Source organism: Delphinapterus leucas, chromosome 15 (genome assembly GCF_059928025.1).
Source record: "Delphinapterus leucas isolate spDelLeu-1000000601 "Yukka" chromosome 15, BTC_Dleu_Yukka2, whole genome shotgun sequence".
Classification (NCBI taxonomy): domain Eukaryota; kingdom Metazoa; phylum Chordata; class Mammalia; order Artiodactyla; family Monodontidae; genus Delphinapterus; species Delphinapterus leucas.
This window is the reverse complement of record NC_143143.1, coordinates 17,355,479-17,382,720: the sequence shown is the minus strand read 5'-3', so window position 1 is coordinate 17,382,720 and position 27,242 is coordinate 17,355,479. Positions and strand designations below refer to the sequence as shown.

The 27,242-nt window shown below is 51.4% G+C and overlaps 1 protein-coding gene across 4 annotated transcripts in view; it reads left to right on the top strand.

Moving 5' to 3' along the window:
• Window positions 1–27,242, top strand: part of KATNIP (katanin interacting protein) — a 201,243-nt gene that overhangs the window by 51,683 nt on the left and 122,318 nt on the right. For 3 of the 4 annotated variants that reach the window (XM_089895988.1, XM_022588449.3, XM_089895989.1), the window contains exons 3-6: window positions 214–290; window positions 9,043–9,212; window positions 10,815–10,912; window positions 23,013–23,144. In XM_089895988.1, the coding sequence (XP_089752114.1) occupies window positions 214–290; window positions 9,043–9,212; window positions 10,815–10,912; window positions 23,013–23,144 (477 nt within the window). Of the gene's footprint in view, window positions 1–213; window positions 291–9,042; window positions 9,213–10,814; window positions 10,913–23,012; window positions 23,145–27,242 lie in introns of those variants that run through there. The other variant, XM_022588452.2, reaches the window with a different exon arrangement.

Below are 27,242 nucleotides of genomic sequence, written 5' to 3'. Positions count from 1 at the left end.
TCGTAGATTGTTAGTTGTGTATGTTCAAGACCCAGAGGGCCATCAGACAGTCTCTGGGGCTCTGGGTCACCAGGGTGATGCGCCCAGGGAGCTGGGCCTTCGTCAAGGTCAGCCTCTCGGCCTCTCGGCCTCCTGTGTGGCGTGTGCTGTACCCAGGCTTCAGTAAAGCTTCCCTGCATTCCGATATCACACCGCTCTGTTTCTTCATTTCAGGGTTACACTAAGGACATGGCGACAGACTTTGATGAGAAACACGATGAGTATTTAATATTGCTCCAGCAGAGGAACCGGTAAGATGAAGCCGCTCAACGGCTGCCCTTCATATTAGCCAAATCAAAATCCTATTTAGATTTATTAACAGCATGCAGGCTCTCTCACATAGGAATGGGATGCAATCACCCTCCACTCAGAAGCTTGGAATAATATCTGCCATCCCAGTTCCTATTTCTCCATTCACTGATTTAATTGCATCTTTTGATTGAGCTGTAGCAAACTGTTCGACGTGTCAGAGCCACCTCTCGCTTCCCTGCTTCGGTTCTGGGAGAAGCTGGGTTTGCTATGAAAAGCTAGAATTTGGCAGGGCCTGTGCATTAGTCACCTGAATAGGCCAACCTGTGATCTCACAGGCTTTGAAGGTCCCTGGAAATCTGAGCCTGTAATCATGCCTTGTTGTATAAAGGAGGAGTCCTTTTACACTTGTGTTTGAAGCTGGTTGATGTCATTTAAAGTTCAATCAGTCCTGATTTTGACTCTGGAGTGCTGGTTCTTACAAAAGCCTGCAGCCATGCCACGTGTAGTGACTGGGGTCAAGGCTTGTGGTCTGGTTTGAAAGAGAGTGGGTATCGTGTCCTCCATGCCTTTGCAGGGCTGCTCAAGTTCATTTGCAGTTCACTGTGGTTTGTCTTCAGGCCTGGAACCTTACAGAAAGCTGGGTTTGCAAACTCCGATGCTAGGAGGGGACAGTCAGGGAGTGAAGCGGGCTCAGTGGGGACAGTGGGCACCTGGAACTCTCACGGGCCAAGGGGTCCATATCCTCCAAGGTGACCAGAGAAGCTGGAAATCTGGATTTGTGTGGTGAAGTCTCCTGAGTTTTAAAATGTTGGTAATGAATTCAAATCAAAGCACAAAACAAACAGAGGAATTCCGTAGGTCCCCCAGACAGATCTGCAGGGCAGGGAAGGACAGGGGTACTAATGCGGGGCTTTGTGTTGTGGCCTGGGCTTGGGGTCCTGTAGGTAAGAGAGTCTGTGGGTTGTTATTCTGAATGTGAATTCAGCCTTGTGTGATGGGCTGGATTCCCGGTGCTTGTCAACTGGGGCCCTGGTGGCATGTCACATGGGGCAAGTTTTTATGGTGCGGGATTGTCCCATGTGTTGTAGGAGTTTAGCATCCCTGCCTACCCACCCCTTTACTTAATTCCACTAAGACCCCCAGTATCTATGACAACAATACCTGCCCGCATTCCAGATGCCTCCTTGCAAGGTGGTCCCGCCCCCCATAGAGAACTTCTGAATAGATCAACTCTCCAGGACCAGCCAGAAATGCCAGGCAACATCCCATGTGCCCAGCTGCTCTGCACTCATGTCTCTCCATCCCAGGGGCAGCCTCAAACCCAGGCTTGTGCTGATTAGACCTATGTGGGTTTTTGTCATCATTAATGCCAGGAACAGAATGTTTTTATTCAGTTTCTGGCAGGCTGGATGGTGCCACTGAACACCTGGGCGATCATTGAATCATATGCATGTGACTTGTCTGGGAGGAGAGTGTCATAGTTCTTTTTTTTTTTTTGCGGTACGCGGGCCTCCCACTGCCGTGGCCCCTCCTGCTGCGGAGCACAGGCTCCGGACACGCAGGCCCAGCGGCCATGGCTCACGGGCCCAGCCGCTCCGCGGCATGTGGGATCCCCCCGGACCGGGGCACGAACCCGCGTCCCCTGCATCGGCAGGCGGACCCTCGACCACTGCGCCACCAGGGAAGCCCCGTCATAGTTCTTTATGAGCAAATTGCTTCTCATTAATCGAGAGATCAATACGTGCGTGATCAAAGGGCACAGACCAATAACATAGCTGAACAGATCCAGAGATGAGGTTGCAGCACAAAGGCCATTAAAAAATATGTCAACATGGAGCTGCCATAAAATTTGGGGGATGTGTTGTCACCAAGAGAGAGCTGGCTTGATGACAGGAAATTAGAAAGTAGAGCTAGAACACCTCCAAATGGAGACCTGCAGAGTGGGAGTGCCCCTGAGCTGTCGTCAGATGAAGCCTGAAAAGGCACCTTTGCTGGAGTGCCAGTTGTGTGGCAGGCACCTCAACCCCATTGGTACAGTTATTGCACCCATTTTACAGATAAGGAAGCAGAGACCAGGACAGCAAGCAATTTGCCCACGGTCATGCAGCCAGGAAGTGGTCGAGCTGGGCCGTACTTTCTTATTTATGTTTTGTTTGACATTGTCATCAATAATCAAAAGGAGAGAATCCTGCCAGGGTTGCCAATGGCTCTAAGTTCACTACGGAGGACTTTTGTGGGAATAAACTGAAATTGACTTGGAAATGTAGTTACAAGACTGGGTAGAAAACCAGCCTCTAAACTTTATATTGGGCATAGAGGAAGGTGAAAACCCAGGCTGCTTATCTGCGTTGCCTTGTGACCCAAGAAGGGGGTGTGCAATCACTGGGCTGAGTTCTTAGACATCTGCCCAGAACACAGCTGCCCACAAGATGCTGGTGACATTATTCTTCTATTCATTCAGCAGGATTCCATTGAGTACCTTCTCAGTGCCTAGCATTACCACTGGTATGAAGAAGAACATTGCAATGAGGGAGACACAGACTGTATTAGTTAGCGCTCCTTTGCTTGAAGGGACAGGAACCCAAGGTAAATGACTTTAAACAACGAAACGTACTGACTTGTGAAATTAACACATCCAGGATGATACACTGGCTTCAGGCATAGTTGGATCCAGGCACTCAAACTGGGTCACTGAAAGCAGTCACTCTCCATCTCTCAGTTCTGTTTTCTCATGTTGGAATCATCTCAGGCAGGTACTTCCCTCACGGAGGTCAAGGCAGCCACTGGAAGCCCCACACTTACATCCCACCTCGAGGGGAAGAGAACACATCTTTCCTAATAGTTCCAGCAAAAGCACTGAGGAGGGCCCCCGTAGGCCTGGCTGGGGCCCCGTTCCCATCCCTGAGCCAATCGCCACCCTGTTCCTGGTGGGGGTGGCAGGGTCTGCCTGGCCACTCCTGGGCCACCCCATTAACCTGGGCGACGGTGTGAGTCTCACCCAAACCACGAGGAGTAAGAGGAGGAGGGGAGCGGTTCCCAAGGGGAACCTGAGGGGCTGTGTTTGGAAGATGGGGGAGACTTGCTGGACAGGCAAAAGAACAGGTGCCCACCACACAGCCCTGGCCCTCAAGGAACTCCCCAGGCAGCGGCAGGTGAGCACAAGGCCACCTGCGACTATGCCGGAAGCGCAGAAAGTGGTCATGTGCTCCAGGAGAGGACCGGAGAGAGTGGAGAAGGTGTGGCCGCCCTGTTTCACCCCGTACAGCCCTCGCCCAGAGGGTGCTTAGTGATTCTAGTCACTCAGCTTTGGGAAAGATGTAATCATGGCCAACAGGACTCATGAAAACGCAACCAGAATCATCAAAGGGCTGAGATATGAGGAACAGTTAAGGGCCAACGGCCAAGAGGGACTGTAATATACGCACTAGATGTGGCAGATCTAAGATCTAAGAATCCAGCAATGTTATTTGCTTTTCTTTCTTTCTTTTTTTTTTTTTTTTTTGTGGTACGCGGGCCTCTCACTGCTTGGCTTCTCCCGTTGCGGAGCACAGGCTCCGGACGCGCAGGCTCAGTGGCCGTGGCTCACGGGCCCAGCCGCTCCGCGGCATGTGGGATCTTCCTGGACCGGGCACGAACCCGTGTCCCCTGCATCGGCAGGCGAACCCTCAGCCACTGCGCCACCAGGGAAGCCCGGTATTTGCTTTTTGAAAAAGGTTGTTTGAGGGAAATTTATAGGAAAACATACCCATATGAGAGGTGAACCCACTGCCCCAAGAGGAGATTCAGGCAGAAAGAAGAAAGGGGAGAACCAGCACCCAGGGCAGGCCTTGGACAGGCCCGTCTCTGAGCTGGAGATTCATCTGGTATCCCCTTCCATCCTCATGAGCCACAGGCATCCTTGGTCTCATTTTACAGAAGAGGAAACAGGCCCCGAGAGGTGTAGGGAATTGCCCAAGGTCACGAAAGCTGGGAAATGGCAGAGCCTCCAGTACGGAGCTCTGTCCTCCACCCACATGGGTGGGGGGTGGTGACATCCTAGAACACAAATTACAGAGCCTGTGGGCCCCCAGGTTCTGGGAGGAATGGCAGGCTCTTTGCACCACTGCCTTCCTCCTCTGCATCCTTCAAGGCTGCACTGCAGTGACACCACCTCCAAGAAGCCCCCACCTGGGAGCCACTGCTTCTCCTCTGAACTCTCCTTGCTTGGAGCCCCTGCAGCATGATGCCTGGTGAGGAGACAAGCAATGGCACAATGATGTGGCTGGGAGACGGGCTCTGGAGCCTCATGGACTGGAATTTAAATCCTGGCTGCTTCCTCAGCTCTCTGACCTTGGGCAAATTCATCTATAAAACAGATCAATGGTAGGAACTTAATCCCTGGGCCAGTGAAGGATTAAGCAGGACGAGGTGCTTGGAGGTCCACAGTAAGCCCACCCGTCCAAGTATACTTTCTCCATCATCATCGTCATCACCATCATTTTAATGATAAACACGCCTTCTCAAATGATGTCCAGATAATACTTGAACGCCTGACCCTTAGAGAGCCCCTCAGTTGATCCTAGGGGTAAATGAGGTCCAGAGGAGGCACGTGGCCAGCCCACAGTCACACAGTAACTGTGGCGCTTAGAGACCGAGATGGTTCAGTCATAAACCCGGTCACGGTTAGGCCCGTGAGCAACACGCCACCTGCCCTTTGAGCTCAGCTACGCCCTCTCACCACCTGGACCCCTGCTTGTGCCCTGACCGCCCAGCCGTCAAGCATCTCATGTCCCCCCCCATCACAGCCCCTCACGTGACACCCTGTGCCCTAACTCACAGTGCCTCCACCTCCTCTTCTGAACAGAAGAGCTCTCTGCACAAGTGACCCCAAAGGCCATCACGAGGTAAGTGGAAACGATGCCTGTGACGTGGTTAGACACACGGTGGCTGTATTAGGGTGCGCGTCCGTGCCTTCTCTCTCCTGCTAGACCTTGAGTTCCAGAAATATTGAGAGTATTCCTCACCGTTCCTCACACTCATCACGGACCCCACACCCAGGGGGCAGGAAGGGAGAATAAACAGGCACACAGATACCATTCCATAGCATGAGGCAGGGAGACACGTGCTCTGAAACAAACAGAATCTGTAAGGCAATAGAGAGTGACAGGGCAGCGGGTGGCTGGGGGCTCCACCTCCGAAAGGGCAGGGACTTAATCTGATTTTTCTGAATCCCTGACACTAAAGGCAGCTTTTTATGCAAAGTAAGCTCTCCGTTAAAAAACACCCACTTTTCTTTGATGCCACATGTGTACTGCTGAGGTGCTCAGCTGCAGCAGGGGAGTTCCTTTAGTGATTCCTTTCACAGTCTGAATAATTATCTCCTCATTTATCAGTCTCATGAATCCACATTTTCATAAATCACTGCTTAAAGAGAGACCTGTGTGGAGCGCCAGCCACAGAGCCTGGATAACGGGATGCCACCGTGACCATTAAGGTAGCATCAGGAGACAGGGTGGTCTCCGGAAGGAAGTTAAGGCAGGCACTCCCTGGCTAGATGGTCAGATTCTCCTCGTGCCGCCCCTCCCTGGGCTCCCTGTTCTCCCTCCCCGGGGACTGCTGGTACCCACTGCGCCCTTTGATTGTTTGCTCCAGAGAATGCAACTACTGCCGTGTTTGCAAATTGTCTCTTAGTTACTTGTGTTTTCCTTCTGTTTTGTGCTGTTGCCCAACAATCAGGTATCTCCCAGGCTTCCGAGGCTGGCAAGAGATAAGCAGTCTGTAATAAACGTTCCTGCCACGATTGGCAAGATGGATGTATCAACCATTAAAGAAACATTTAAAAAGCAAACAAAAAAATCACCAGTAATACCACCACCCTCCCTCAACAGCTGATTTAATTTTCACATTTATCACCCTCCACTATGGGTCCACAAACACACTTTTTTCCAGCTTTGCACTTATCACATATATACCATTTTTATCCTTCCTTTTTCACCCCCCCACTGAACAGATCACAAATAATCCCCTATGTTTTGACAGACTCTTCGTAATTTTAACAGCTGCATGAGATCCCGGCTTCCACTTCCCTAGTGTTGGACATTCGAGTTGCTTTCATGGTTTTGTTATGACTGAATGCTGACCATTGTTCCTGATCAGAAACAATTTGCTTACTGGGCAAAGACCAAGCATATGGCATTTTCTCTATTTTCATATTACTTCTGAGAAGGTCTTCTGAGTTTCCAGCAATGTCTAAGTTTGCCAGTTTCAGCTTGCTAGCTTTATAAGTCACCTTTGTTGTGGTGAAGACTCTGGGGCCACATTGCTTCAATTTGCATCCTAGCCCTGATGCCATACTAGCTGTGTGACCTTAGGCAAGTTACTTAACCTCTCTGTGCTCCAGTTTCTTTATCTATTCAATGAGGTTAAGAAAAGTAATTACCCCACAGGGTTGTTGTAAAGATTAAAGTCTTAATACAGTCAGTCCTTATTATTCACAGATTCCATATTTGCAAATTTACCCACTCACTAAAATTTATTTGTAACCTCCAAATCAATACTTGCAATGCTTTTGTGGTCACTCAAAGGCACATGCAGATGGCAAAAAAATTTTAGTTGCCCAGCACACACGTTCCCAGCTAAGGTAGAACAAGGGAACACTCTGCCTTCTTGTTTCAGATCTTACAATGTAAAGTGTCCTTTTCATGTTTTACTTAGTGCTGTTGTAACTGAAAGTGGGGTCCAGCTGCTCACCACCCAAAAGCCAATAAAGAGTCCAGGCTGATGGAAAGGAAAGTTTGCTTTATTTCAGATGCCGTCAACCAGAGGGGAGGGCGGACTTCTGACCAAAGGCCAACTCCCCCCGCACTGACAGTCAGTGGGCAAGAGCTTTTATAGACGGAGGGAGGGGGCTACAGGCAGAAACAGCACAGTCAGCTCTGACAGTCATCTTGAAATTGGTCCTGCGGTGGTCTGACCAGCGTCATCTTGATTGTTCTAAGTACAGTTAGTCCTTGGTTCCAGGGTTGATTTGTTCCCATTTCTTGGAGGCCAGTTCTTGGAATTGTGGGAGCTTATGTCATGGCTACAGTCCGGTCATCATGTAGTTAACTTCTTCCACCTGGTGGGGCTTTCAGTATCTATAAGACAGCTCAGTGGATATGGCTCAGAATATTACCTACAGCCCTTGAGAAGGAGCTAAAGGTCTTGTTGGACTGTTTCCCTTTGTTTCTGCATTTTCTCACTTCTCTGATGAAATTTATTCTTTGGCTAAAGTTTTTCCACAGACAAAAGGCAGGCTGAGGACCTGGGGGCATAGACCATAGGGTCCTGCTCCGTTTCACCATGTTTTTTTATATTTTTGTGCTTTTCACTGATGACTTTGCTGTTTAAACTGGCCCCCCTGGCACAGGGGTAAAGTGGTGTCTCGCATTTATTTCTAAGCCCAAGAAGGCTATGATGTCCCTTACGGAGAAAATACACGTGTTAGATAAGCTTCCTTCACTCATGAGTTGAAGTGCTGCTGGCATGAGTTCGGTGTTATTGTATTAAGTACATATTAAATAAGGCGCCTTTAAACAGAAACACACATAAAGCAAGGTTTTGTATTGATCGGCTGATGAAAATGTTGTGACCAGAGGCTCACAGGAACCAAATCCTGTATTTTCCCCTAGGAACAGTGGTTCAGTATTCACTAATTCAGTGTTTGCGGCAACTTTATGGAACATAACTATTGTGAATAATGAGAACTGACTATACGCAAAGCATCTAGAACAGGGTTTGGCCTTCTACCCTTTATGTGATTACCATTACTATTATTTTTTTAAATTTACATTTTGCTAATTTGGTGGGAACTTACTTAATCACTGAAGAGGATGCACATTTGTTGCCATGATGGTTGGTTGGTTGTATTTATTCTTGTGCGGAAATAACTCTGGTTTGTGCGGGGTGCCTAAAAGTGTCTGTAAAGGTGCTGAAGGATTTGGCGTCACACGAGAGCAATTCCGAAGAGGACACTGCACACCGTTTACGGCAATGAACATCAGGACTGGGGAGAAAAGGACCAAGCCAGGGTGCGAGGTCGGGCTTTAGAGAAAGCTGAACAACGGACCCGGCCGTGCTCACGCCAAGACCCTTTTAGCCGAAGGGTGTGATCACCACATCATTAATCTTGAGCAAAGCCTGCACTGGTGTGTTTTTAAACTGCGTCAGAATATAAAATAATGACATTTGGGATATCAGGGGGTGAGTGTTTGAGAACACATTTATTTCCTGAAGCCAAAAATCAGTCCACCTAGCCTGATGACGGCTGTTTCCTGATGTGTGTATGTGTTCCGTGCAATCTCTCTCACACAGGCTTAGACCGCGTTTTGTTACACGTGGAACAAAGGGCTGCTATCCACGCAAAGTTGAGATGCGCGAAATTGGGATCATCCCTGGAGATCCGGGCTGTGTGTAGCAGCGTGCACACGTGCCTGTTTTGTCTCAGCCACCTTGGGGGCGAGGCTGGGTGCCCAAGGTTTTGCTAACGTATGTCTGAGCCTCAGAATGAAAAGCAGAAACACCCCTGCAGGGTCTGGAACAGCCTCCCTGTCGCTGCTCCTGCATGTGTGTAATGGGCCTCTCAGGGCTGTTTATGGATGAACAGCTGGGCACCGGGCACCCGGCCTCGGATTAGAGACGCTTGGCTATCAGAGCAGCAGGTCCCTCCCCGCATGGGGGTGGGCGGTGGCCCAGGCTCCTAGAATGAGAAGCCAGCAATCGTTTCTCTTCCAGGATATTAAAGCATTTGAAAGCCAAGGACCCCATGCAATTGAGGCTGGAGCACCTGGAACACGGGTTCTCTGTCTACGTCAACGGGGCCAATTCTGAACTGAAGACATCCTCTCGGAAAGCCGTCCACTCCAGCTTCTCCAGAAGTGCCTCCCACACCGAGGGGACTCACGGTGAGCACAGGCCAGCAATAGCTCTGCAGACAAATTAGGGACAGTGGAGCCACACCCCATGCACAGAAACTAGTTAACCTATACAAGTTAACTCTACCCACTTGGCCAGAAAGAAAGAACATGAAAGTGAGAGAGAGAGAGAGAGAAATCCTTTTCCACTTCTTTTTAAACTAGTCTCGGCCTCCACCCGCCCAGGGCAAAGGTGGCCAGAGCAGTCAATTCCTGGCATTTACATTTCCTAGGTCTCATGTGCCAGTCGTTTAAGGAAATGTCAAGGATAATTTTGATTATACTTGATTTTCACTCACTACATCTTAACTTCAGTACCTAACCCCGGTGATAATTGATTCCACTGTTCATGTCTGAATTTAGTTAATACATACTCTGCAGACTTTAAGTGGATTTCAGGTGTCCTATAATAAAAGACACATGAAATAAAATCTGGGAAGTGGCCTAGAAGGCACCCGACACAGTGGCTGGCCCCATATAGGCACCGAAAATGATTTGGTGGTGGTTGAATGAATGAAAGAAATGGCAGTGCATAGGAGTCAGATACCAGTTTGGCTGTATTGCTTTGGGGAAACCATTTTTGTCTCTCTGCGACTTTGTTTTCTCATCCTTAAAATGGGGCTAATGAATGCCAGAGTGCCCTTCAAGGCGGGTCACTTTGTCTAAGAGGACAGTGTGCTACTGGGTTACAAGAAGAGGATTTGGAACAAGGCAGGGTTGGGTTCGAACCCTGTTCTGCCACTTTCTAGCTTTGAGACCTCTGGCAATTGGGTCCTCTCTGACCCTCAGTTTCCTCTTCTGTAAAATGGGAGTAATTATGCCCACCTTACAGGCTTCTCAGGAGGATTAAACAACATAAGAAGTGTAAACTGTCCAGCACACAATAATCTTGACTTGTGCTCTAATTCATTGCCTCACAGGTATGGTAAGATCCCAAGCTATTAATAGACAGTAGAAGTCAATACAACAACAAGGGGATAAAAGGAGAAAGTGGTGTCTTCAAATCTTCCCCTAGGAGAGCCACTGCATTTCTGCTTAGAGTTTAGCATGAGTTTCCTAGCCCCCAGGGCAAAGAGGGAAATGGGATGGACTCTCCTAGCTTGCATGGGGGAGGAGTCTGGCTGACCTGCTAGTTAGGAGAAGCTGGCCTTTCCTGGTCCAGGTTTCAGGGAGGTGCAGATAACAGGAATCTCTGTACTTGGGTCCCCAGCAGTATATTTACTCATTCAACACATCTCTCTCCCCTCACCCCTCTTTTATACTAATGCTGGTCTGTTGTACGCCCTGTCCTATGTACCCTGCTTCTGTATCTTAGAGATTGTTCCTTTTGTACATAGACCTGCCCAATTCAGGAACATACCTACTGTTTCATAGCACAGAGGTGCTGTGACTGATACCCCACCCCTTTTTGTTGGGCATTTAGCTTGTTTTCTGATGCCTTTTGGCTACAAACAGTGCTACAAATGTGTATTGCTTCACATACAAGACTCTGGGCACCCTGACGGGCATTGTAGATGTAAGTTACAAAACCACCATCAGTGTGGGCTCGTCACCGGGGCCTCACCAAGTCTCTTTCCCTCATCTCTGGTGCAGATTGCGGACGAAAAACCCTGTTTCGAGAAGCTGAAGAAACTTTAAGACGCAATTCACGGACGGCCCCCAGCAAAGTCCAGCGCCGAGGATGGCACCAGGTGTGGAAACCCTGGGCAGAGACAAGGCGGTGGCCCCAGCTCACACTTTAGAATAAGCAGCAGGGTTATTGTGAGAATAGAAACATAATCAGAGCATTTGGAATCCCCACGGGCAGGGGTTGGGTCTGGCTGGGCACTGCCATGGTGCCTTCTCCGCCTGTGGCACTGGCCTCTGGAGAGCAAAGGAGCCCTGGGGACCCTCCAGCCCACTCTGTGGCATGATCCTCCCTTCTGGCTGGGGCCACCCCAGCCCCACTCAGGAGCATCACAGGTCACTCACAGCCCTGTCATGATGATGTATTCGTACAGCTGTTTTGTATTGAGCACCTGTGATGTGCCAGGCGTGGTCTTAGATGCCATGGATGCGGTGGGTGGATAAGACAAAACCCCTGCCCCAGAGACCTGAGCTGCTCTTCGGATTGCTACCGATGCTGCTGACCTGGCAGCTTGCCAGTACCAGGCGTGAGCTAAGCTCCCACGTGACTCCTCTCCTTTACCCTCACAGCAGACCTATAGGATAAATTCCAAAGTCCCTCCTCTTCATGATGCTGAGGACACGAGAGCTCAGAAAAGTTAAGTGAGCTTTCCCAGGTCAACCACTAGGAAGCGGCAGAGTCAAGATTCGAATCTAGATCTGTGGCTCCGAGCTCGGTGTCCTTGCTCATATAGTCCTGACACCTTCCCCTGCAGTTACTCAGCCTTACTTGGGACCCTTGGGACCCCCACTGCACATTCGAATCACCTGGGATTCTCAGGCCCCACCCTCAGAGATTCTGGCTCACTTGGTCTGAGATGAGGCTTAAGCAACATATACATACATATAAGTCTATGTGTGTGTATATATATATATATATATATATATATCTGTGTGTGTGTGTGTGTGTGTTAATCCTTTGTTCACCGAGATTGGGAAGTACTGCTTTATAACATTTCACACTGCCCATACGTATGGGTCTATGGTAAATAGTTTCCTACGCTTTATCCGCCATCTTTGTAATAACCCTGGAGGTACGTAAGTATCCTCATTGTGCCACTGAAGAAATTGAGGCCCAGAGAGCAGAGAGGTAATAAGGTGACTTGCTCCCATAGATGCTAAGGGAGGACGTAGGCTGAGGTTTGCACCCTGGACCTGTGACTCCAAACGCAGTGGTCCTCACTTCTCTGCAGGGACGTGTGCGGGCCTCTGATGAAATGGGGAGGGGTGTTCCTGCCAGCTAAGGCCCAACCTCATCTCCATGCTGATGAGCAAGGCCTTCAGGGCACACAGCCTGGAGGCTTCCATGTGCCCCCAGCAATGAATGTTAATTTCCCAATAATGAGGCCTTTCTCCGCATCGCACTTCAGAGAGTTCTCCTAGTTGTTTTGAGTGCCTTCTATTATCAGGAGCCATATTTGCATCTTAGACTGTGACTTAATGGCTGACCCCAGAGTCTGTGCAATTTAAAGACTTGGCCTAAGATTAATTAGCATCCCTCCGCAGTCTCTCCCTGTGCTCCCACACTTCACAGGGCCTAATCATGGCTAATTTCCTGGCTTTCTGATGCCATGAAGGCTGTAATTGGCCTTCTGTACCGAATCGTCAGGGGTCAGCCAGTGCTAACAACAGAGACCTCTCAGGCTATTTGAAGCATAAATGAATGGAAGGCAGGGAATTGGGTGCTTGCATCCAGCGGGAGGATGGGCTCTGAGCCAGGCCTCCAGGAATGGTACCCAGCATCCTAACGTGGACCTACCAGGAAAGCTGCTACCTAGGACACAGGAAGGAAGGTGGGGATCAGCCTCAGGAATGTGTCACCTGAGCTGTGATCCAGGAATCAGGAAGCCAGTGCCACAACCGTTGGCCTCAGAGTGATGCTGTGTCTGCTAGAGCGACACTTTGAAGAAAGACCTTGCTCACAGCTCATCCAGCCAGGGTGGGACATGGATGAAAACACTCATGGCCTCTGCCATGTGCTTAGCACAGAAACAGCCAGCGTGTGTCCCCTCCTTCCCACGTCACTTCCTTCTGCTGTCCCTGCCTTCCATGAGGCCATCTGATCTGCTGCACCCATGTCAAATCCAGACCCCAGCTGGGAGGGAGGCTGGGAAATGCACTGTCTGGCTTTCCAGCCTCTACTGAGCTGAAAGGCACCCTTGGAGGAGAGCGGAATGGGTGCTGGGGGGCCACACCCCCACCTTCGCGTCGACTCTGTTCCACCCACACACAGTCCTTTGGGGACCAGCCCTCAGAGTGAGACAAACCCGGGAACCTTCAGAAGTGGTGAGTGGACTGGGAGCCATATGATGAGAGAAGGCATCCATTAAGTTAACGAACATGTATTACCACGGGCCAGGCACTCTGCAAGGCTCTGGGGTTAAAAAACAAAAATCAGGAGGGCTTCCCTGGTGGCGCAGTGGTTGGGAGTCCGCCTGCCGATGCAGGGGACACGGGTTCGTGCCCCTGTCCGGGAAGATCCCACATGCCGCGGAGCGGCTGGGCCCGTGAGCCATGGCCGCTGAGCCTGCGCGTCCGGAGCCTGTGCTCCGCAACGGGAGAGGCCACAACAGTGAGAGTCCCGCGTACTGCAAAAAAAAAAAAAAAAAAAAATCAGGCTCAGTTCCTGCCCTGGAAGAACCGACTGTGAAGACATGGGCACTGCTTATCCTGGGGGGAAGGTGCAACAGCTGTTCTCCAACATACGGAGGGCTAGCCCGGTAGACTCTGAAAGTTAACAGCTTGAAGCCTGTGGGCTGAACTGGCCCCCCAGATAATGGTTTTCGGACTCACACCGTTTAAAAAGACTTAATCACTTGGTAACATTTAAATACAGAAGATTTTACACATTTTTTTAGAAGTTCGATTCCTCCTTGCCTAGGGAAACGGGAAGATCTGGCCCCCGTGCTGGGCCGCCGCCCAGAAGGCAGCCGTCAGTGGCAGCCGAGTGGCGGTTCCCAGTTTAGACATCGAGCAGCCCTCCTGTTTGCCGTGGTCCCCACCACTCCCTTTAGAGCCCTAGCGCCGAGGCCGAGTGGTAGTTGCAGTTTGTCATCATGCTCTGGCTGCTCCTTCTCTTATCCCCAGCAGCCTCCCCCTTTGCCATTCCCCACCTGGCTCACTGGGGCATTTGAACCTGGGCCCCTGGAGAGTAGAAGGGAATGGGCTTTGGAGTCAGACAAACAGCTTACTAGCTGTGTGCCCTGGAGCCAGCCACGTGACCTCTCCGAGCTTTGCGCTCAGCATCCATAAAGCCTCCCAGGGCTGCTGGGAAGGAATGTGTGTATAGTATGTGTCACGGGCGGTCCATCAGCAGGGGCTGTCGGCTCCCTCAGGTAGGAGCACCTGGAGGCAGGTGACAGACAAGTCCAGATGGTTTAGAGCACAGACTCAGGAACCCAGCGGCCTGAGTTCAAAGCCTCAGCTCTACCAGTTGCTGGCTGTACGGCCCTGGATAAGTGGCTTGTCTGCTCATCTGTCAGTGGGGCTGGTAATGGTACCCTCCTCAGCGGGTAGTTGCTGAGGACTGAGTGAGCGGACCAGTGTTTGTAGAACGCGCCAACCGGTGCCTGGCACAGAGGAAGCCGACAGTAAACGGTAGTGACCGTTGTAATCAGCTGAGAGGCGGGCAGATGCCGAGGGCGGCTCTTCACTCCAGAGGCTTCCTCCACTCGTTCAGTCCTTCATTCATTCCAGGACCATCTACTGGACTCTTGCAGGTGCTGGGATCAGAGCAGTAAGTGAGGCAGGCTAGGCCAGCTCTGGTGTGCGGGTCGGGGCTCATAGGCCAGAGGGTCTAGAAGACCCCAGAAAGGAGCTTGCGTTTCATCTTACACGTGAGGACTCCCCTGGAGGGTTTTCAGCAGAGTTGTGTGTTGGGCTGCTGTTTTGGATACATCCGCAGCGTTTGCACGGAAGGACCAGGTGGGGGCTGTGAAGCAGGGCTCCCCGTAAGCCTAACGGGCCTTTTCTCTCTCCCTACCTTCCCCAGCCCCACCCTTGCACCTGCTCCCTTCCCCCAGCTTCCCCTTCTCATTTCAGCTTTCTCCAGGTCAGTTTTTATCTCCCTCAGTATTCGTTTGTTGAAATTTTCCAAGAGAGAGAGACCTTCTGAGTCTCTCAGCTCGTCTTTGTTACTCGGGTCACGGCCTGGCCTGCCGGCCAGCCTGACGAGGCGCCCGCTCAGGCCTCAGTCGGCCGGGACTGGAGGTGGGGACCAGGTCAGACGATTCAAAGCCTGCCTGCCCTAGAGCTGTCCCCTGAGCAGGGACTGGGTCCCCACCTTCTCATCGAGGAGGCTGTAGGCAGGACAGTAAATAGACTCGATTTGCCAACTGCACTGTTATTGTCAAGAGGAAGAGGGAATGGATTGGCTTCCTTTGGCCCCAAGAAGTGGAGTAAAGTAGAAAATTTCTCCATGGTGGAAAGTACATGGAGACAGATTTGGGGGTGCGAAGGATAGAGAGGTCTCTCTATCTCCATCCTTTTGGATGGGTACCACCGCCCTTGGAGGTGGCCAAGGTCAGGCAGAGTGGCCAAGGCAGCAGAATCTCCAATGGCCACTGGTCGCCAGTTCTCAAAAGCCACCCCATCAGGAGAGGGACCACAGCCCTGACCCAGTCCTCTTGTGTGCTGTGCCCAGCAGGAGGGACAGGTGGGGCCACAGAGTCACTGGGTGTATTCACACAGGCCGTGGCCGGGTCAGCAGGGGACACAGCGGTCACAGCCAGCCCCCAGCCAGCACCACTTCCTCCATGTTGTATTCCCGCCCCCTCCGACTTGTCACCTTGCCCGTTTCTCTGAGCGGCCCCCTAAACTCTCTTGAGTCCCACGTAACCTTTCCACTGACCAAGCCCAATGCCTCTTCCAGTAGAATAGAGTTGCCAGCTTAGGGTCTTGCCCACCAACTAGGAAGCGCTTTTGGGTGGAGCTGCCCTGATGGAAGGGGCTGCCGCAGGTGCACGGGCCTGAGGATACCTGGGCCAGAAGGTCAGAGAGTCATCCAAATGCTGGGCGAGATGCTGACCGCTCCACCCGTAAAACCCTTCCCTGACTCTCCAGTGCTGGGGGAGCCAGGGAGGCAGTTGGCGACACTGGGCTGGGCTTCCGAGCGGCCGCCTGCGCTGTGGATCGGGCTGGTGGTGATAAATGGCTCTTGTTGGTGCTGTCCTTTTTTCCCCCACTGCTTCTCGGCCTTAGATCTTTCTGCTGCTATCAGAGGATGAAGATTTATGGCTTCCTCAGACTTGTAATACTTGGGTGGACAGAGGCCTAATCAACAGAGCCGTCGTTTACCAAAATGCTGTCAGAGTTGATGAACGTCATCGACTCTTAGCATTAAATTGGTGGTGAAGGGATTGGCCTTCCAGCAATTTACTGTGGGGTGGGCTTTCCTTAAAGGCCTGGAAAGCAAGTTCATTGCAGTTATTAAAGCAAAGGCTTTGTCCTCGCTCTGCCGCCATATCCGCTTTCCTGTTGGGGGCCAGGCAGCTTAAACACCTCCAGGAAAGCTCGTGAGTGAAAATGTGAAGCGTGTGGGGCCCTTCCCTTTGTTTTCTTCTTTTTTTCTGAGTTTTGAAAACCCCTGCAGTGAGGACAATAAATGAAACAACCCATAAAGCATCAGGCTTTACAGTGACCTTGCTTGACACAGACTGTCAGAACGCGAATGCTGTTATTTGTAAGAGATCAGACAGATCCGGGAAGAACATATCAAATAAGGTCGATTTATTCCCCACCCCAACCCAAAGCTGGCTCTGTCAGTATCTTCAGAGCTCTCCCACCTCTAGAGGGAGCCGTTTACATACTGCACAACCTGTGCAACCATCCAGGGCAGCCCCCAGCCTTGCTCTTTCTTTCTAACTGATAATAAGCGTTAATGCAGACCTCTTAGAATACTTTGCTAAGAGGGGTGGCAATACACACAAAAAACTCTGAGCACGACACTGGGCTGAGTGTGGCTGAGTACAGAACAAGCTGGCCTTGGGCTGGCAAACTGGAACACGGGTGTTTAGGCATGAGGGCTTTTAAACCCTGTTCCAGTATACGGTCGATACCGCAAGGGAGTATCAGGTCTGGGCACTTGCAAGTAGGCAAGAGAGAGCAGCCGCTTAGAAACACCCACTCTGGGTAAAGTGGTGTGCCGAGCGGGGAGCCAGCCAGAAGCTTGGGCATCATCTTCGCAAGGGCGTGAAGGTGGGAGACAGGGAGCGGGTGGGTGAGCCCAGGGACCGGGTTGGAACCTGCCACCTCGCGCCCCTCAGCAGCAGGTGGGCGTCCTCGTATGGGCGGGGCTGCTTGCCATCTCCTCCCGATGTGGGTAGAGGCACCTCCCTGGGGCTGGGGCGGGAGAGCCGGCCAGATGGAGAGACTATTTATTTCCCTCTCCAGCACCCACTCAGTGTTTAGACACTCTTTCTGGACCGCATTAATTTTGTCACATGTTGCTTCATAAACACATTTTCCGTTATGTGTGCTGGGTGGGTTCCTTGAGGCCCGGACATTGGTTTAAAATTATTTTATATCTTGACATGTTTCCAGAGCCTAGTATGCAGTTAGCACTTGGTAAGGACTTGCTGATTGTTCCTTAATGCCTATTGCAAAGCTGTCTCCTGATATCTTGGTGAGGTGAGCAGTTGTGCTAAGCTCCTTGGAGGGAGGATGGAAAAGCTGCAGAACAGAGAGACACACATGGACTCTTCTCCTTGAACGCTGGAGTGCCTTCTCGTCTTTATAATTAAGATCAGACCAGTAGAGCTGCATTAATCCCAACTCTCTTACTTGCCAGTGGGAATTCCCACTTCAGGTATGGCTGGATCCAGGTGCTCAGACAATGTAGCAGGGCTCATTCACCATCACCCAACTCTGCTTTTTTCCATGTTGCCCTGGGTGAACCAAGGTGGCCACAAGCAGCTCCCAACTTACATTCTTTCACCTGCTGTTACATTTCTTTGGCTTCCCTAAACCAATCACCCAGAGACCGTGGGCCAGCAGGATCTAATGCTCAGAGTGGCCAGGCCTGGGTCATGTGCTCTACCCACCCCTGGATGCAGTTCCACATGAATGCTTGGGTTGGGAGTGGGGAAAGGGAGGATTTCCCGAAAGAAAACCAGGGTACTTTTACCAGAAGACAGGGGAACGCATGCCCTACAGGCAGAAGCAATAGTGCCCAACACAAAACCTCACAGACCTCCTGATCTCACACCTCGCCAACTTTAATGTGCGTATAAATCACCCGGATTCTTGGTAAAATGCAGACTCTGATTCCTGCATCTGAGGTGGGGCTTGAAACTTTGCATTTCTCACAAATTCCTAGGAGAAGCCAATGGTGCTGGTCCCTGGATCCTCGTCCCAGCCCTCCCTTTCCAGAGAAAGGAACAGAAACCCATGGAGGAGCCAGGCTGTGCCCCAGGTCTGGGCCCCGTGCCCAGTGGTCCTCGCTCTGTTCCCCCTCCTCCTTCCCTCCTCCGCTCTTGGACTGTTTCTTCCCAACATTTTTTTTTTTTTTGCGGTACGCGGGCCTCTCACTGCCGTGGCCTCTCCTGTTGCGGAGCACAGGCTCCGGACGTGCAGGCTCAGTGGCCATGGCTCACGGGCCCAGCTGCTCCGCAGCATGTGGGATCTTCCCAGACCGCGGCACGAACCCGCGTCCCCTGCATCGGCAGGCGGACTCTCAACCACTGCGCCACCAGGGAAGCCCCTTCCCAACATTTGAACGTCACTGAGTGGTTTCCGGGAGGAGGGAGGAGCACATCGTGGAACACCCAGCCTAGCCATGAACTTCAAAGCCTTCACAGCTTCATCCTGGTCCAAGGCGGGAAAGCCCCCAGGAGCCTCCTGGCCTGGAAAGGCCCAGGCCTGTGGATTCCGTGGTGCCCGCCCTCCACGTGGTGCCCGCTGCTGGCGCCAACAGACTCTCTTGAGAGCGAGTTGACAAAGCCTGGGAGGCAGTGACACCACACGGGAGGCCAGAGCCCAGGGCAGCGAGGCCGACGGCCAAAAGGAAGATGGGTGGAAGGTGCAGTTCCAGAAAGAGCAAGGCGCACTTGGAGTCTGGCGAACATCGCCACAAGACGGGATCGCCCGTGGAAGGAAAAGTGTCCCAGGGCCCCTTCCTCGTGCACCTCTGCCTCCCGGTTCTCCGATGGGGGGCTCCCTACCTGCCTTTTTCTGCCTCTTACACTCTCTCTCCAAGGCCTTTTCCTGGAACGATCTAGAGCCCAGCCCCTGCCCCTTTAGTGTTAAATAGTCTCAGGAAATTCTTGAATCCCTCCTTGTTCTCCCCAAAGGCCACTGTAGCCCAGGCTGGATACATTTCTTCTTCACTTGCCTTTTGGGGGCAGTACAGCGTCGAGGTGCAGGACTGGGGTCAGTCAGAAAACTACAGCCCCGGGGCCAGATTCGGCCACAGCCTGTTTCTGTAAATCAAGTGTTCTGGGGACACAGCCACGCCCATTTATGTAGGCATCGTCCAGGGCTGCTCCGAGCTACAGTGGAACAGTTGACTGTTGTAGCAGAGACCGCAGGGCTGGCAAAGCCTTAAAATATTTATTCTTTACAGGAAACTGGCTCATCCCTGTTTTCGAATAAGGCCTCTGGAGCCACGCTGCTGGGGTTCAGATCCAGGTCCGTGGCTTCCTAGCTGTGTGACCTTGGCCACGTGGCTTACACCCTTGTGCCCCGGTCTCCCCCTGGGATGGCTGTGGGGACTAAGTGAGCAAATGCCCCCGAAGCTCTTGGAGTGGCACCCGCTCTGCATTAAGTGACTTGGTGCTCCAGGTGACGGCAGGGGGTGGGGTGGGAGTGCGGGCGGCGTGGACGCGATGAGAAAGAACTTCCGTCCTAACCCACGAGCGTCCCGCAGGTCAACAAGGCTCACCATCCTCATCATCTAGATATAATAATAGCTCGTTTCACTAAGCTTGTGGGGAAGCTGAATCTCAGCCCAGGGGTGGAGGGTTCTTATGCTGAGGCACCAGGGGAAATGCAAGCTCTAAATCACCCTTGACTGTCCTTCGGCTGGGAAGTAGGTCCAGTCCACATGGCTTGGTGGACCTCTTCTGACTCTCAGAGTGACATTTAAGGAGGCCCTGGCTCTCGGATTTGTGCACGTGTGCGGCCTCACCCGTAGGGAACACCTCCTTAGACGTTGCTCCCTGGGCACCTGGCTCGCCTCGCACAGGCCCCAGCCTTGCTTACCAAGTCTAGCAGAGCCAATGCTGGACCAGTGGCGGTTTCTTTGCTTGACTACCCAGGCACTTTGGTCCTGGGTCCATGGTGGATGAAACATACCCTTGGGGGGAGGTCTGGCCCCCTGTGTAGACTTGATGCCACCTAAGGTGAATGGTGCAGCCCCACTGCGCTGCTTATCACAGCCCCCCGCCAAGGGCTCAGCCCATCACCACGAGTCATCCTCATGGCAGTTCTGCGAGGAAGATGACATTAGTGCCACTCTGACAGATGTGGAAACCGGTGCCCAGCGAGGGTCCATGACTTGCCCAGGGCTGCACAGGGAATAGTCACCACAGTGCCAGGGGTCGAACCCGTCTGCCTGAATTTAGAGCCCAGGCCCTAAACCACATGTGAGCAACTCTGAAACAGCCACAAAGAGTGACGAGTGCCCAAAGGAGGGTTATCCACTAGGGTGCAGCTCAGCTGCACGTAATGGACACTGAACCACTGGGGCTTAAAGACTGTTGTTGTTCTTCCTCTGACACGAACAAGGCATTTGGAGGCAGCCAGGCTGCTAGGACGGGCGGATGATGCCCCCAGGGACCCAGGCTCCTTCGGTTTTGCCGTCCTTAGCACGTGGCTTTCTTTCTTATTCTCACAAGATGGCTACCCTGCTCCCAAATGTTGCATCCACATTCCATCAGGAAGAAGGATAGAAAGATAGTGGGCAGAAATCCTGTGTCCCTGAGTGAGTCCTTTTTTTTTTTTTTTGGCTGCGTTGTGTCTTCGTTGCTGCGCACAGGCTTTCTCTAGTTGCGGCGAGCGGGGGCTACTCTTTGATGTGGTGCGTGGGCTTCCCATTGCGGTGGCTTCTCTTGTTGCACAGCACGGGCTCTAGGCCCATGGGCTTCAGTAGTTGTGGCACACGGGCTCAGTAGTTTTGGCTCGCGGGCTCTAGAGCACAGGCTCAGTAGTTGTGGCACACGGGCCTAGTTGCTCTGCGGCATGTGGGATCTTCCCGGACCAGGGCTCGAACCGTGTCCCCTGCATTGGCAGGCGGATTCTTTAACCACTGCGCCACCAGGGAAGCCCCCCTGAGTGAGTCTTGATTAACAGGGAAACAGTGGCTTCCTCGGCGGCTCCTCCAGCCACTCATATCTGCGTCACACGCCTTCCCAGCTGCAAGGGCCTCCAGCGACATGACCATCTTAAAGGGGCACAATGCCAACTCGATAGAATCGGGGTTCCATTAAGTCAGGATGGAGAGGGCCATGGGTAGCTATTGGGTGGTCAGGGAGTGTCTCCAAAGTTTAGATAGGACTTGGGTACATGGAGAAGATTTGAAAGAACGGCCTTAAGGTCGGGAGAACAGCATGAGCAAAGGCACAGAGGTGGGGGAGTCTGGGGCCCAGGCGAGAGTCAGGACTGTGTCACCAGCAACATAAACCCTATTCACATTGGCTTAAGCAAAAGAGAGGAAGCTTCAGCGATGTCTTCCTTCAGGCATGGCTGGATCCAGGGGTTCTGAACAAATCCACCGGGACTCTGCTTCACTCTTTCAGCTCTCTTTATCTCTGTGGAAGGGGCACAGTGGTCCCCAGCAGCTCCTGGGGTGACTCCCTGTAGCTTAGCACCCCTGTAGGAAGAGAGCACCTCCTCCGACAGCTGTAGCAGGAGCTACTGTCATTGGCTGCCTTAGGTCCATTCCCGTCCCTGAACCGCTGGCCAGGCGTATTGTGAGGGATGGAATAGGCTGATTGGCCAGGCCTGAGTCACATTCCCACCCTCCCTTGGGCCACATGTGGACTGAGTCGGGGAGGGAAATGGGGCCTGGAGGAAAATGAGGGAGACCTTTCCTGCAGGCTGGGGAATGGGTGCTGGGCTGACAAAGCTGCAAATATTCGGGGTACAGGAAGCAATTTTGCTTGGCCCATGTGTCAGGTGTGTGAATGTATGTGTGGGAATCAATGCGGGAAAGATCGGTTGGGGCCGTGTTGTAGAGACCTTCACATGCCAAGTATACACCATTTAGGGTACAGGTCTGGCTCCTAAAGCAAGGAGATCCAAATATTGGCTTAAACAACATGAAAGTTGATGTCTCTGACACAGGTTAGCGGTGGGCAGTCACCTTGCTCTGAGAGTTCATGGATGAACCCCAGCACAACCTCTTTTGTCACTCCAGCATCCTCCAGCTGTCGCCCCCTCCCCACAGCCCTCAGCAGCTTGCTGCTACCTCCTCGTTCCAGTCGGCAGGAAGGGGGGCAGGGCAAGGGGGGGGCTCTCCCCTTCCCTTTCCGGGCACAACTTCAAAGATGTACATGCCCCTCTCACCCACCCACACACATCACGGACCAGAACGTGTTCACCTGCTCCCTCCCAGCCGCAGGGGATGCTGGGAGTATCACTTGAACATCTGGAGACTCAGTACAAGAGAGAAAGGGGAAACGGACATTCCAGGGACAGCCTGTGGGCTGCCACACCAGGCCAAAGGACGGGTATCCTAAAGAATGATCCAGGGAGTGCCCCAAAAGTTTGGGGTATGTTCCATCTGTATTCTGTTTTAGGATATCCACAGTGTGTGTGGAGGAGGGGGTGAGGGAGCCATTAAAGGCCCTGAGAAGTCCTGGCCCAAAACCCGCGCTTTCCTAAACTTATTTAGATCACAAAGCCCATTTGGGGAAGTTTAGCACCCACTAAAATTCTACCGATAAGTTATTTCAAACCAAAAAAGTTACTGAAAAATTCTACTGAACACACTTTGGGCAGTAAGAACCAGTAAAGACTTGAATGGAAGTGGCGTGACCCATCCAGCTAGCCTTCCCGGGATGACGCCGGGCCAGGTGCACCCCGACCTGGCTGCTGTCCTGTGCAGCGAACCCCTACAGTGCTTGCCCTTCGGAGGAAACAAGAGGTTCGTTTCACTGTATCTGAAACGGTCTGACTTTTTGTGTATAGAAATCTGTGCAGATCAGAACGGAAGCTGGCCCGCGGCTCCACATCGAGCCTCCTCTGGACTATTCTGAAGATTGTGAGCCACGTGGGGGTATGACTCTCAAGGCAGAGGATGCTTCTGGGGATCGTCCACAGGTAGGACTGGCCTCAGCTCGGGGCTATAGCGGCTCTCGGGGGCGCTTTCTAACAGTTACTTATTCCTTCCTTTGCGAGCTCTTGCCTTCCTTCACTCTTGCATTTATTTCCCGCACTTTAACAAGCAGACAGATCTTGTGCTAGACGCTCTGCTAGGGAGGGACCCAGTGTCCAAAGGTCAGCAAGGCTGGTGTCTGACCCAAAAGAGGCAAAAGCATATAATCCCTTTACTGCAAGAGGGAGCTGAGAGGTGCCGCAGGGCGTAGTGGGACCAGGAGGGAGAGTATCTAGGAAGGCTTCCTGGAGGGAGTGACATTTACCTGGTTCCTAAAAGCTGGATAAGAGTGTGAGGGCCAGGGAGGTAAGGATAGGTAAGCCGAGCTGATACTCAGCCTGTCCACATCTGTATGCCTAAACCTGTTGTTAAATATTTTGAATATCTGCGCCCCCTCCCCCTCCTGCCACGGCACCAGAAACCACACATGGAAACACCCAGAGGCCCTGTGTAGCTGTAGCTCAGAGTCCCTGGCCGTGTAGCAACTCACAGGGTTGACCATGGGGTGTTTCACTCCCCTTCCTCAAATTGTCATTTCATTTCTGAAATCCTTGGAATTGCAACAGTAAACCCCAGTCTCCCATTCAACAAGCATTTGTTGGGTACCTACTTTTGAGCATCAGGCTCTGTCCTAGGCACCAGAGATGCAGAAATGAACAAAACTGACAAGTGGCCTATTCTTAACAACTCATGTTCCCTAGGGAGAGACAGACAATGAAGAATAAAACCAAGAAATAAATAATGCGATTTCAGGTATTGATACGTTCTAGGAAAACAAAACAGAAAGGGGAGATGGGACAGCCAGGAGATCAGACAGCATGGAAGAGAGGGAACATTAGACGGTAGAGAGGGAAGAAACGCCTCTCTCAGGTATGATGTTTCAGCTGAAACCTGATGGATAAGAAGGAGCCGGCTTTGGAGCCAGCAATGGGAAAAGCATTCCAGGTGGAGGGAACAGCGGGCACGGATGACCTGAGGCTGGGCTTGTTCAAGGGTGCATGATGTAGATGTGATGTGAGCCAAGGGGAGTTAGAAGGCGATGAGGTTGGCGGGGCAGAGGGGCAGACCTGGCACGGGTAGGGATGGAGAGTTGAATTTTATTTCAAGGGCATCGCTCTTATAATTAGAATGAGTATGTAAATTATCTCCATGGTTATATACAAGCTAAATTTTAGAGAGGAGGCAGAGTCAAGTTGCTAAGCCAGTCCTGCCCCATTTGCCAGAATGAGATTGTTCAGCCACAGACCCGGGCTGCAGATTCCAGAGCCTCACCAGGAGGACAGACTTCCTTCCGCATGTGACCTTCTGTACCAAAAACCTGCTTTTCTGAAATGAAAACGACTCCAAAAAGAGATGGGAATGTCATCCAGGAAACATTCCTCTGATCACCATTGCATGTTGGTGTTTCCTTCTTTGCTTGTAAAGGAAGGACGATTTAAGGAGCAGGGGATCACTTTGTTTCACATTCCGGCTGCAAAAAATCTGAAAGTTAAAGTTAATTGCAAATTTTTGTCTTCCTGGAAAAAAAAAAAGTCCTTTTCTATGGAAGGACCCAAAGACCTTGTTTCCTTAAAAACAGTCCACAGAAATGGGATTTTTACAGTGGGAAAAATCGTGGACTTTATTGCCCTCAACACGCACTTCCCACACAACACAGACAGACAGACAGACAGACACACACACACACACACACACACACACACACGCTTTTGAATCAACCAAAAGGTTCTCTGCTCAGGATCAGTCTGTGCAAACAGCCCTCAGCTTCCCTTAGGGAGGCTGGTTTGAAGCCAAGTTCAGTCTGTTGCACCCTAGCCTCGCCCCCGTCTCAGAACGCATGCATGCCCTTCAAGCAGGAGGCATGCTCGTCCTCTCCTCCTTTGGCCATTTGGTACCGCCTGTTAATCGAACATATACAGTCTTCCTTCTTTTGCAAGCTTCCAAGCTCCCTGCAACGCCACGCAGCCTGTCCCTCACAAGCTATTAAGCTCCATTAGCGTTCCTGCGTGAGCGTGCTCTGAATCAGCATCTCCCTGCTCACCCGCAATTAATTTTCTCCAGCGTGAGTGCCTGACTGTATTTCTTCCTTCCCTTTTTCTCCCCAGCTTGAGGGGGCACTCCGTAAGCCTTCACAGTCAGTTTCCCCCTAGAGTTATTTTCCTGCTAAGTGAAAGAGTGAAATGACCATGCCAGTTTTCGGCAAAGACAGAAGCCTTAAGAGATGCAATCTGAACAGAGAAGGAAAAATAATGCCTGGCTACATATACTCAGCCCCCCTCACACTGTTTGCAAGTGCAGTCTGAAATGGAGCAAAAGGAATTGCTGTCCGCATGTGTACTTTTCATCTGACCTTCACTGTTGAAACACACCAGCCTTTTCGCCTTCAGCCAGATCCTTAGTGAACTTCAATTTCTTGGCACTCTGAGTTCACAGACCAGCATATGCAGGCGTGTTCTGTTGGCCTTCACCCCCGTTGACTGTGCCTTTTTAAAAGATGTGAATTACTAGCTGACATTTAAGAATCAGGAGAGTTCATGTCAAAATCTGAATTGGGGGTTTCTCTTGAAAAGTCGAAAGATTTAGGAATTACATTCTTAAATGACAGCCGCGAGTGGAGCTGGGGGGTAGCTGTCCCCTTAGACAAGTGTGTGCTGCATGTACCACGGTCCCCACCATGTCCCAGGCACCATCTAGACGCTGAAGCTAAAACAGACAAGTGCATAATATGCCAGTAGATGATCGGGCTTGTAAGAGAACTAGGGCAGAGTAAGGGGCTAGAGAATGTGGGCAGAGGCTGCCATGTGATATGGGAGGACGGGGCTTACCCTTGATGAGGTGCTGTGTGAGCAGGGGCCTCAAGGAAGCCAGGGAGTGAGTAGGTAGAGAAGAGCTTCCACACACAGGGAGCAACAGGTGCAGAGGCCCCGAGGAGGGAGGACAGCAGGGAGGCCAGTGTGGCTGGAGGTGAGTGAGCAAGGGGACAAGGAAGAGGGGGTGAGGCCAGAGACGTAGCCAAGGCTTAGATGGCACCGGGCTTTGAGGGCTGCGCTAAAGGTGAGGGATTCTACTTTGAGTCAGAGGAGAAGCCGTCGTAGGGTTTTGTAAGCCATTGTAGCTTAACAACTCCAGGGAAAGGAGGACACCTCTTTCTTTCCAGAGAGTTCTGCCTAAGTGCCAGGTCTTGGTTATGTTGGCTTGCCTTGGGGTATGTGTTACAGTGGATAATAAGGCTCCATTTAAATGCTTTCGGCTCCATTTAAGGACCAGGAATGAAAGTACACATTTTTTTTTCTATTATTAATGTATCCTTTTTTTCCTGACAATGCATGATCAATGTTAAAAATTGAAATGATAACACAGAAAATAAAAGTCCTCTCATAATCCCACTGCCCCAGAGATTAGTGCCGTGAATAGGTGGGTATATTACCATCCAGACTAAAAATTGCATATATTCATTATTTTCCTTGAAAGTATATATTAATTATATCCAAGATGAGATAGTTGATCTGGAATGTTCCAGTCCTGGCCTGTTCCCAATGAGTGGTATTTTCTGCGTTATCTTATCAGTCCCTGAGAGCATGACAGGTGATGGGAAGAAGATTGGCCCACTCCGGCATCTTCTGGAATACCTTCTCTGAGTTTTTCTTTCCATTGTGTAGATCCTGGAGTGGCATGAATTGGATATTTGGCCACAATTACAATTCAATGTTTTGAAGTCATTGTTACTTACTGACATATATAACAACTAAAGACCTGTCTTAACCCATGTGCCACCAGCAGGGCTGCCACATGTGGACTCTGCTGTGGTCCATGAAGGCTCACCCACCTGTCGGTACAGTGTAGATTATGGGGCTGTGCCATCATTGGTGGAGCATCCCTCAGTGGACCAGCCTGCCCCACTTTGTCCCCGGCAGGGCTCCTCAGCAAATCCCTTCAGTCACCCTTCATTAATTTCAATGGTGAGACTTAAAAAAGGAAGGATCGTTTTTTAGGGCAGTTCTATTGCTTGGGAACTTCTGCTGTTTCAGATTGCCATATAAATA